General features: G+C 34.4%; 1 protein-coding gene across 1 annotated transcript in view; it reads left to right on the forward strand.

Annotated features, from left to right (window-relative positions):
* Hml (Hemolectin) overlaps window positions 1–12,411 on the forward strand; it is an 87,520-nt gene that overhangs the window by 12,601 nt on the left and 62,508 nt on the right. Inside the window, exons 9-22 of the mRNA XM_068773541.1 lie at window positions 800–954; window positions 2,007–2,149; window positions 2,417–2,579; window positions 3,165–3,289; window positions 3,646–3,712; window positions 4,227–4,328; window positions 5,436–5,670; window positions 6,077–6,272; window positions 7,448–7,640; window positions 9,143–9,231; window positions 9,462–9,681; window positions 10,302–10,472; window positions 10,856–10,992; window positions 11,215–11,333. Of these exons, the coding sequence (XP_068629642.1) occupies window positions 800–954; window positions 2,007–2,149; window positions 2,417–2,579; window positions 3,165–3,289; window positions 3,646–3,712; window positions 4,227–4,328; window positions 5,436–5,670; window positions 6,077–6,272; window positions 7,448–7,640; window positions 9,143–9,231; window positions 9,462–9,681; window positions 10,302–10,472; window positions 10,856–10,992; window positions 11,215–11,333 (2,115 nt within the window). The remainder of the gene's footprint in view (window positions 1–799; window positions 955–2,006; window positions 2,150–2,416; window positions 2,580–3,164; window positions 3,290–3,645; window positions 3,713–4,226; window positions 4,329–5,435; window positions 5,671–6,076; window positions 6,273–7,447; window positions 7,641–9,142; window positions 9,232–9,461; window positions 9,682–10,301; window positions 10,473–10,855; window positions 10,993–11,214; window positions 11,334–12,411) is intronic.

The raw sequence follows: 12,411 nt of genomic DNA on the forward strand, positions 1-12,411 counted from the left end.
AGCCTAAATTCTTCAACAGAGAGATATCGTTCTTTTACCTCTCACTCCTACCTCCATCCCATTCTAATTTATCATCATCATTTCACTATATCAGTCCACTGCTGGTTTGCACCGTAGTTCTTATTTACCTTAGTTGTGTGGTCTTTGGTATATATGTTACTCGCATCTAAAATGACATCTACACAAATAAATGTAATTGTAGTATCTGTTTCTAATATTAAAATATGCGCTCGTTACATGAATATGAATACATTTATATACGGTACATATGCCAAGTGTTTTTTTTGTCTGTCCGTTTCTTCCGGCTAATCTCTGAAATAGCTGACCCGATTTTGACGGGATTTATACTGACAGGTAGCTGATGTAATGATGAGTAATATAAGCAAGCTACTTTAATTTTAAAAAAATTAACAAAAAAGACAATTTTTTTGTTGAATTCTAAAATGTATTATGAAGAAATACTCGACCATCTAGTAATATCACTCGATCGAAGGATAGTCCAAGTGTCTTTGTTATCTCAGAGACTCCGTCTAAATAAGTAAGTAATAATCTTGGTGACCTCTAAATAAATATTTTAAAGGCCCGAGCCCAGGCCCCTGACCCAGCTGTTGGGCAAAAAATGCTACAAAGTGATCCAGGTTAAACGTCACCAGTGTTCTACCGCGATTTGTCGATGAATAAAAAACCTATAATTTGAAACTGCGTACATAACTTGATGCTATACTATTGAGAAAATTAAGGAAGATACATTGCTATCATGATCAAGCGAAATAGAAAATTTAAAGTTTGAGTATTGCAGCTTCCAGTCGCCGTGTCAACACATTCTGGTACGAGATGCTGAAGATGACAAATACACTGTGGCTGTTAGGTATCCGGAGTGCAAGAGACAGGACTACTGTCCATCGGAGCTGGTCGTATACATTAACGATAAGATGTATACACTCAGTGTTGGAGGTAGGAAATTTTATTTATTTTATTTCATTTATTTTTAGGAAGTTTACAGCTGACAACTTACAAAACAGAATATTATATCATTAAACCAATTACAAACTCCATATCATTATCTATTCAAATTAAATGTAAATAGTACATTTGAAATAAGAACATAATCAAAAATGGAAAAAGTAAGAATTTATATATTTTTTTATTATCGGCTTAAAAATATAGTATGGAAGTAGCAACAATAGGAACTTGGACAGTTACGTACTGTACAAACACATTTTCAGCCTATATAGCAGGCGTGACCAAGCTCCTTGATAGGTCGAGCCATTGTTCGAAATTTGAAATTTTTCGCGTATCGAACACGCAAACGAAAACCATTTTTACAAAGATTATATTTATTGAAAATATATGACAAAAGTACAAAATATGTGTATTGAAGTTAGATATAATGGCACACGTATATGACTGCACTCCTAATAATACCTAAGATGCCGTTTAGTTAATTATGATCAGCCTTTGGATTTCGTTAATTTTATGGTGGAAATAATAATAATAATTATTCACACCTAGGTAATATAAATTTAAATTTTGAAATAATTTGATAATCAATGGGACCTAAAATGATCGTTCATAGAGTCGCATGTGGTTCGCGAGCCCCAGTTTGGCCACCCCTGCTATATTGTAATAAAATTTCTTACTAATAAGTGTAACCAGTTTTTAATAATAAATGAACAAAAATGGATAAATAACATAAGCAAATTACATAATTACATAAATCTCTTTCATCATTCAACCGGATCGGAACCGGTTAAAACCGGTTCTAACCGGTCTGATCCGGTTTTAACCAACGGATTTTAACCTTGTGGGTGTCCTACGCTACACTTTCTGACTCCAGCAGCAATCTGTTTGGCGCGCTATGTGGCCTCTTGACTACCATTTCAACTTGCCAAATTACTGGGTTATGTCTGCTACTACCAAGTACTGCTATTACCAAGTACTAGAATAGAAGGGTTTTAAAATGTACTCATAGTAGAATATCTTTATGTAAATAATAAATATTTCAGAGGACGGTGCTGTGTTATTCCGTTCTACGAAACGCCTAATTCCCATACCGGCATCGCTGCCCGGTATCCGCGTTTCTATGCCGAGCGACCAGGTCTTCGTTAATTTGGACGCTGTGGGCGTCACCTTAAAATGGGACACTAACGTGAGTACTATATTCATAAGTTATTTATTTAATTTTCTTAATTGTACACTTTATTTTATTTCCATTTCACATTACCTAAACTCTAGATCTTATGGTTCTCAGTAATATGTTCTTCAGTTTAATATATATCACCGATTTCTACGATCACAACTGCCACCATTAGTGATTTTTTTTGCGCACGACTTATTAGCAAATGAAAGACTTATGCGAGCTAATAAATATATCTTATGTAGCTTATTGATATGGTTATTTTATATTCTGTTACAGAACCTTATTGTAATTGAAGGCACAGTGCTTTTATGGAATAAAACTAAAGGTCTCTGTGGAACATTGGACGGGAATCCGGAGAATGAGTTCCTGATCAAAGACGGTACCATTGCGAGATCCAAGTCGGTGATGGTGGCTTCGTGGCAACTAAACAAAATCGGAGGTAGCGTATCTACTCGGACTCCATGACCAGCACCACCACGTACACCATAGACCCTTGTTGTGAATTACAAACCCGTATTTAGGAATATTTAGCCCAATTTGATTAAAACTAGAATCAAATTTTGCTCTCTCTATAATGAAGATATATCGCTCTATCTTAAAATACAGAGTCACTAAGGTTTTCGCGCTTTAATCTAGAAGTGGCCCAAAAAGTACTCATTTGCGATTTTCTTGTAATCTCCTTTCTAGTTGTTAAATCAATTTATTCCATAGGTTTATTATCACCTAAAAATACGTAATAACTTAATTTTTGTTTAGTAATCTTTTAATTATTTTCTGAAGTAATTACATGATGGGATAGTGTGTAGCTTTTACTTTGTATGCTATTAATATCAACGATATATTAAAAACAAAATAAATTTACTGTGTTTAAATAAATTAAAATTTAATGACAGATAAACAATGAATAAGATATTAAGTAGGTGCCAGGTGTACTTTGAAACAATCTAGTTCAATTTGACAGTTTTAATAACATGTTTATTTTTTATTTAAAATTAAATGTCATAAATTATTTTAATAATCATAGACACATGCGAAAGCAGTCCAACGGAGAATAGCGCTTGCGCATCGAAATCTGACGCGGACATGAAGAAAGCCATGCAATTTTGCACGAAGATCTTTAGCAAAGACAAATTTCGCAAATGCTCCAAGGTAAAATTTATTATAAAACATTAATTTATTGACTTGAGATATTCACATCAGATAAAATATTTTTTATGTAAATTATTGGCATGTAACACTTTCGTACCAGGACAATAAATAATTATAAATTACTTTGGGACTAACTCCGATCATAGCTCGTGCACGATTGCAGGTGTAGAGGAGTAAATATATTACAAAGATTTTTATATATTTTTTTTTTGCTGTACCTTTGCCGTTTTTCATGTTTTTAAAAATACGCAACACGAGTCTTACTTACTGATCATTCTAATCAAGTTGTAATAATTTTAAATTCAATTTTATTATGTAAAAACATATTCAATAAACCTTTAATTTAAATTTCGCAGGTAATGGACGTATCGTTGCTACTGGAAGCTTGCCAATGGGACTATTGTGCCTGTACCACAAGTCTGAGTAAGTAATAATGTCCAGTAAGTAAGTTTAAATTTAGAACATCTCTAAAAACTTTTTTGTTTTATTTTTCGTTTTTAATTTAATTTAATATTCTTTATTGTACACGTAAGGATACATATAAATATTTTCAAAATAATATACAAAAAAGTACAAAGGGCGGTCTTATCACACAAGGCAATTTCTTACATAGAACCTTAGTATGAAAAAGGTAGAAGTACTAATAATGGTTAGTTGACGTGTACAAAGCATACGTATTAACAAACAAACGTGTATAAACATATATACATATGCATAACACAAATATTTAATAATAATTAAGCTATAATACATGTTATAAATATAATACAATAATAAATAAAACAATATTATTGTTTTATGATATTAACTGGTTTCACCTGCATTTATTTTTATCTCTGCACCGCCTAAACGGTCAACTGACAGAGAATGCGTTGTACATAATATATATATAAAGTTTTTAAATAAATAAAAACTAACATTGAGATGATTTATACAGGTCCCGAAGAATGCGCTTGTAAAACAGTGTCAGTTTACGCCAAAGAGTGTCTGCGACATGGTATCCAGGAAATGATATCGTGGAGGGATTCCGAAACATGCCGTAAGTGAAAGTCGATTATGGTGTTATATCTAATATATAAAATTCTCGTGTCACGGTGTTCGAACTTGAACTCCTCTGAAACGGCTCGACCGATTTTTACCAAATTTTATATGCGTATTCAGTAGATCTAAGAATCGGCTATCTATTTTCCACACCCCTAAGTGATAAGGGTTGTTCACCCTTAAAAATTTTTTTAAAATTTTTTTTTACGAAATTTTTAGTTTTTATTTTTTTATAATATGGCATTGAAACATACATACAACCCTAAATTTTCACTCCTCTACAACCAATCCTTTATTTTTTTTGCAAAACAACGCTTGCGGGATCAGCTAGTTAAATATATATAAGTTAGTTACGGATCGGAGATGTGGTCAGTTTCTGTGGACCCTATACGTAAGCTAGAGGTCACCTAGATAGCAATGAATAGAGTTATGCGCGGAGTTTCATTGCGAGATCGAGTCAGACATGAGGAGATCTATAACAGAACTAAGATCATCAATATAGCTTGAAGAACGGCTCATCTGAAGTGGCAATGAGCAGGGACTTCATTCGTGCCGTTAGGACCAAAAAGTTTTCGAATGGTGACCACGAATCAGTAGATATATATATATATATATATATATATATATATACACTTGGTCGACCGACGTTATAATGGCGGGATGCGAGCAGCGTAATACCGGAAGGCGTCGCGATTTTTGGAGGAGTTCTTAGCCTTGCAGTGGGCATATATCGGCTGAAAGAATATGAAGTTTTTCATGATACGCAATTCACATTAACTATACTTTAAGACATTTTTCGTCATTTACTTTATTATTTTATTAAACTAATGACTTTAAGAATAGATGTGACCATATTTGCGTTATTAAGTCTCTTTTAATAACTTTATGAACATTAAAACTTACCAATTGCTATTGCAAATGCAAGAAGCATTAGAAATTGGTTTTTTTTTTCATAAGAATCATCAAAGGATGCTTTAAAAAGATGAATGAATTCAGTAAAGTCATTCTCAAGTTATGACGTAAACAAGGAAAATAAAGATTCATATTAATTAACATAGAAAATATTTGTTATTATAAAATAAATTAACATAAATATTTTTTACAGCTATGCAGTGTCCCGATGGAAAACTCTACAAATCATGTGGCCCCGACGTACAGCCTAGCTGCGCATTTCCACTAGTAACTGCTACATCCAATAGTTCATGTGTGGAGGGCTGTTTCTGTCCAGAAGGACTCCTTTTAGAAGGCGGCCGATGCATCCCTAAATCCGAATGTCCTTGTCGAGTTAGAAACCAAAGTTTCCCACCGGGTTCTGTCATACCAAAGAAATGTAACACCTGGTAAGAACATTTTATTTTTATTATTTAATTCGCTCTATGAACAGTGGCTTAGATTATCTTTAATCATATTCTGAGGTATTGAACCGGCAGGACAGGAGAGGTAGACAAACTTTAAGCTATCTGTTCTAAAATGTCTCGTGTGCATCATGTCAATCGCGATCTTACCGTCTTACCGCTCATATATAAGAGACGGTGACAAGCACTTGTGCACATTATTGCTTATTACTAATGAAAGCATAGTTCTAAAAGTCGTTGGTTAGAAACCCGGCAGTTACAACAACAATTTAATTCGATCATATATGATATCCGGCAGTTTGAATTGGTACTGTTATTCTTAAATATAAAGCTAACAATAATAAAGTCACTGTTTATTCCTATACTTATTGTTGTAAATTTGAACTACCAGCACATGTCAAGCTGGCGAATGGACCTGCACGCAAGTACCATGCGGTGCGAGATGCAGTGCAGTAGGCGATCCGCATTATACAACTTTCGATGGACTCCGATACGACTTCATGGGAACCTGCACATACACGCTCCTACAAACTGACAACGTTACCATTGAAGTGGAAAATGTCGCCTGTTCAGGAACCATCACCGAGGTTACTTTATTTTATATTTATTATCAACCTCTACATTTATCTACTGCTATATAGTTTCTAGTTCTCCATCCGCTGTTTTATTCTGTATAGTTTATCTAGACTAAGTATTATCAAAAACTTCTTCTTCTTGTTATTTTCTTCACAGACTAACCGTGGTCATGGAGTTATTAGACAACCTTTTTTTTTAAGTTTTCTACCATTGTTGAATTAATGCGAATGCTTGCGGAATGCATATAGAAATAAGGTTGATTCCGTAAAGGCCTTCATTTATTATCTTGATGTCTTGATTTTAAACTATCGATTTCTTCGGTAGCCGATTTAGCTCTGTTTTTATTTATTAGTTCAATAACAAATGTTGTTTTTTTTTTAAATAAATCTTTTTACTATCACGGTTAACACGTTCGTTTTAAAATACTTTGCTATTAGTAAATTATCATAATTAATCTCATTTTGATTGTTAATGTAAGAAACTAAGAGATAGTACAACTTGTACTACCTGTGCACTTACAGATTAGCACATTATTTTCAAATTTATCGAGGAGTGTAGCGTGAGCTAGTGTAGACACTCCTCGATAAATTTGAAAATAATGTGCTAATCTGTAAATGCATAACAAATCCGGTTTGAGCATGCGGCATAATTTTGGGGTCACAAGCCACTTCAACATTTAAGTTCTCCAACATTTTCAAAACAACACCCTGAAAACCATAGTTAGCTCTCCATGTTTTATAAGGAATACAGAAGTCCACGAATATTTGAAACGTGTTGAAAAGTCCTGTAAGGTCCATCAACAATGAATGAAACATCATAATAACTGCTTGGAAAGGTATTTGATGAATACTAACGAGAGTGTACCCCGTTTAAAAAGATTAAGACTAGGTTCAATCTTAACTGAACCTAAATTGTTGTTTAAGTTGTCAGTTTATGGGAAGTAGTTCATCTAGAAAAACAAACAACCTGATCATCAAATTTAATTATAGATTTCTAGCTGATCTTAAATAAAAAACAAGGAAAAAAATATTGTAAAAAGCAATTGTTGCTGTATAATTAAAAATCTTAGATAGCACAGATATTAGCATCATCATTGCCTAATATTTTTATTTGCCTCATCTGAACATTACAGGCTAAATGGTAATATAGGCAAAGACATACTGACATTAATCATTTTCTTTCATAGGCAATGAATCTAGCACCATACGAAGGCAGTGGAAAACCATCTTGCACAAAAGCGGTCAACATCATGTACAATGGTGCCAACATACACATGAAACAAGGAGGATTCATTCTCGTGAACGGCAAAGAGGTCTCACTATTGCCTGTCAATGTTGGCGACATCAAGATAAGAGCCGCTTCGTCTCTATTTATCATCGGTAACTATGAACATTACATACCTTTTTTACAATTTTTTATCATTACTATACTATACGCTATTAGCGAGTGGAGGTGAATTTTAGCACGTTGGTGAGGAAGATGATAACCAAGTGTGATCGTAGACGATGTATTCATATATGTACAAAGAGTATACACAATTTACAAGACCCTTATGCAACGGCAGCGACCACATCACTAATGGCGTCCGAATTCAAAACGGCATTTAAATTTCGAATTCGAACGCGCAAGACCGATTTAACATAAAAATATTGTGGTCGTAGTGACGAATCGATAATAAACCGGTCTGTTCAGAAATGAGATCAGATCGTAAATCATAGGGGGCGTCAACCCCGATTATACAAGATAGAAGTGTTGCTGGAGTTTCTTCCGCCACTTCTTCTCCTAGTGATTACGCTTTTCGTAGTGGTAGTAGTGATATTAGGCAGACAATAGCAACCAACCAGGCCGAAGTTCGGCCCCTTTTCGGCGCCCTTGTGTCCAATTACTAAGCGGGTATTATCAATGAGTGACAACATAAGCCGAGATTCCCTCGTGGGGGCCCTTGGACTTAGTTACTCCATGAAACGTTCACCGAAGTGATCTTAGAGGTCGACGGCCTCCTAATCTAATTTAAATTAGTAATACGTAGCGGCCCGAGTCCTCCTGGGAGTTCTCAAGCTATGCTACTTTAAAAGAGGTCTTAGGCTAAACGCACACTGCGTCCTGTCATCTCATATCTGTGGAATCTGCAAATGCCATTTAGGCAGCTATGACAGTCCTATCAAAAAGTCGTAGTGGCCAGCAAGACGAAGCGTGAACACTACACTTGTAGATTTTGTCTCTATATTTCAGATAGGTAGATTCCCCAGCGTGCAGCTTGATATTTCACAATTCTTTTGAAATTTACATTCCATTAATTACTCCTTTGCAATTAGATTTTATAATGAACGAAGATTCATTATAAAATTTAATTAAAAATTGCATAAAAATTTATAATTTACAATAATCATATTTATAATATGTTATGTGATTATATCTGCCGATGCTGGTATCATAAGATGCGAAAGGAAAACTCCAACTGGTTGTCAAGAGGATCCATACCTATCATTAAAGGTAGAGACAAAACATTAGGCGAGAAATAACCTAACGACCAGGGTTTGATAAAATGAAGATAAAAAATCTGATCCGTAAGACCAGATCCGTGAAAGTCCATTGGTATTATTTTTACCAAAAAGAAACATTATTGCAAGACGTCACGACCTTCAGATTTCAGGAAAACGACGTTCGGAGAAGAATGTAGTAAAAAAAAAAATAATTTCCTGCAACTTTCTACTTAGGGAACACGAAAGTTTTCTTTCGACCATATACATAATGTTAGCAAAATATAATTTAACCGTACTCGATCTTGGCATGCTAAATTCCAAAATATCTTTATGGATGATGATAGCAAAACAGGTCTTAATATTTAAAAATTCAACTATAATTTTATTTCTTTTTATAGTTCAACTCCCAATTAAAGTCGATCTATGGTGGGACGGCAATACCAGAGTATTCGTCGACGTTCCAGCTGAATTTCATCAAAGTACAAAGGTTTGTTATTGATATAGATTGATAAACTAGCTTACTCAACACTGACATTGTTAAGGTATTCTTTCGTGTTTAAAATGATTTTTTGTGGTGCCATTACATTCTTAAATATACATATATGTTTATGTATAAATATATGTATATATTTAATATATATAAACACACTCATATTTATATATGTATGTATATAAATATATACGTGTGTGTATTAAAATCATGACTTCTTTTCTCAGGGTCTCTGCGGAACTTTCAATCTGAATCAAAAGGACGATTTCCTTACACCTGAAGGTGATGTAGAGCAGTCAGCTTTCGCATTTGCGAACAAATGGAAGACCAGAGAGTTCTGTAACGACATCGCGACCAAAGAACCAGAGCATCCATGTCAAGCTAATGTCGAGAATAAAGAAGCAGCGGAGAAATACTGCAGCATTTTGAAGAGTGCACTGTTTGAATGTGAGTAATTGTTAACTAAAACAAACCCATGTCCAACAAAGGCTTCCCCTTCAGATATTCAATAACATCGCTTGGAAACGACCTGGATCCTGCTTCTTTGGATGACCGTAACCAGGTCTGACCACCTTATAGGTGGACATTTTACGATGCAAGTGCCTGCTCTTGGTCTTTTTTTATTATAAGAATCTATATTCCATTTAATATATTTGAAAACATTTTTGCTAACGTTTATGCATGTATAGTGTTTGCATATATAGTCTCTTAAACTGTTTACTAACTTAAATCTTAAACTATTTTAAACTAAGTTGAAGTTAACTAATTATTATGATTATTTTTCTAACAATCATTCGGCTTGTTGTCTCCTATCGTCTGTCCATTCTGTTTATAGATGTACTACTGAGTTATTGTATTGTTTCTATGAATAGAAGTGGCTGTGATTTCCATTAGTATGTAGTAGCAAAATCGATCAACTTTTTTAGCGTGATTTATTGCTTGAACAACTGTTGCAACTTTTATCTTAACCGTAAGAAGAAACACAAATTTTAAGTTACTTTTATGAGGCTATATTAATTAATTAAGAATTTAATTATTAAATAAATAAATGACTGATGATATGTTAGCTTGCCACTGGTACGTGGACGTCCAGCCGTACTACGAGAACTGTCTGTACGATATGTGCGCATGCGCCGGTGACATATCTCGCTGCCTCTGTCCAATGCTTGGAGACTACGCTATGGCGTGCGCTGCTAACGGCCAGCAAGTGCAATGGCGGTACAATGTCAAGGAATGCGGTGAGTTTGTACTTTTTTTTACTATTTTAGCATCAAGTAATAACATATGCAAATGTACACGTAAAATGTGTCTATTATTTGGGCTTCTGTGGTGTGAATGTTCTCTTCTATTCCAAAACGATCGACTAACGACTTGAAGATAGTTCATGTTAGTGTCATTATCATTTAAGAAGTCCACAGCTAGACGTAGACTTTCCTCGTAAATTTCCGAAAGAACCAACCCGTTTCTAGAATTTTCCGCCAACCTTAACAATGGTCATCTGTCTTGTCTGTAGTGAACATTCTACGCAGCTCTTGGCGAACGATGGTCTCTCCTCTAGATCATTAAGGCTCCAGCAAATTGAATATACAAAAATAAAATAAATTTTTTGTGGTCTGTCTAGAGTTGCCATGTACTGGAGGTCAGGAATACACAGTGTGCGCGGACAGCTGTCTCCGTACTTGTACAGACGTTGCGTTGTCTGCTAAAGATACTTGCAAACCATCTTGTGTTGAAGGATGCGCATGCCCCGTTGGACAGGTAAATAATTATTAATAATAATAATGAATTTTGATAAAGACTAAAAATACCTCTGACTATGTTGTTTTTGGTCTATCAGGATCCCATGTAGACATTTGGAGCATGGTAACTTGAGTTTCTGTAGAGAACAAAGTAAATAACTTACACTATGTACTCGTACTTAACAATATACTGAGGCTCTTCCAGCAAGTGCACCTATAAATAAATTTTGTATTTAATCAGGTTTTAGACAGCAGTAACATGTGCGTACCTATCGCCTTATGTCCCTGCTTCCACAAGGGTATGCAGTTCAATCCTGGATATAAAGAAGTTAGAGCTGGTAGAAGGGAACGTGAACTTTGGTAAGTTTTCAAATTATTTATTTAATTTCAAAATAGGACATAAAAACAGTGTAAGTATTAGTTTTAAAAAAGAATTATTTATTTGTTACTGTTCCTTTAAAGCACTATACTAATGATTTTCACAGTATAACCAGTTTTTTCTATATTCCAAGGACATCAGCGTCCGTACATTTGTTTTTACAATTACATTTAATATTTCCGATTTGTTTGTTCGAGTTTCACGGTATTTACTGTCTCTTAAACTATTTCCTATCTCAAGTTCTTAAATCATTGGTGTTTTGTTTGAATTTATAAAGATTTATTAATATTCAGTTACTATATTTATACACCATACACTACAATATCGCTCAATAGATATTAATAGTTATTTTTTACTTAATTTATGTTTTGATGCAACCTAAAAGAAAGAGGCTTTATTATTTTTTTAACTCAAATCGATATTTTTAATTTTAATAAGAGATCCTGACAATCAGCTACCTCATCTTAGAAACGCAGCTAAAACCTTAATTTATTGTATGGTCGACTAGAAAACAAAGCAGTTATAGCCCAATGATAAGGTCGAGACTCGCGAACGTTGGTCGCGGGTTCGATTTCTGGAATACAATCTTTTATTATTGACACTTTATGCATTAATTATATGTAATTACCTCTGCTCGCGGACTAATTTCAAAAGGATTGGCCGCAGCGTCTTCTGCGTACCATGATCGATAAATCGCCAACCCGCCTACCAAGCGTAGCTATTATGGTATATCCCCTCATAGATATTTTTGAGAGAGCCCTACAGTGGACGTCTGTAGGCTGAAACGTCGACCTATATTAAAATTAATTATCTTTTACTATCTGTCCCTGCAAATTTTACGCTGCAAGAATTTATAGGTCTATCGCAGTAAAAAATGTAACTTATTTTCAGAATGTTTCTTTTATATACAATAATTGCAGATAAATGAAATAACTTTAAAAATTTTAGAACTATATATTAACCAAAAAAGGGAGTAATGTATAGCTACTTCCGCTATGCAGCAGTAGTCGTGCAATGAAGTGCACCGCCCGCCAGCCCGCTGATATATGCGCGTGCGGT

This window comes from Battus philenor, unplaced genomic scaffold (genome assembly GCF_028537555.1).
Source record: "Battus philenor isolate CCGP_79_NKW_IND1 unplaced genomic scaffold, ilBatPhil1.0.hap1 SCAF_6, whole genome shotgun sequence".
NCBI lineage: Eukaryota > Metazoa > Arthropoda > Insecta > Lepidoptera > Papilionidae > Battus > Battus philenor.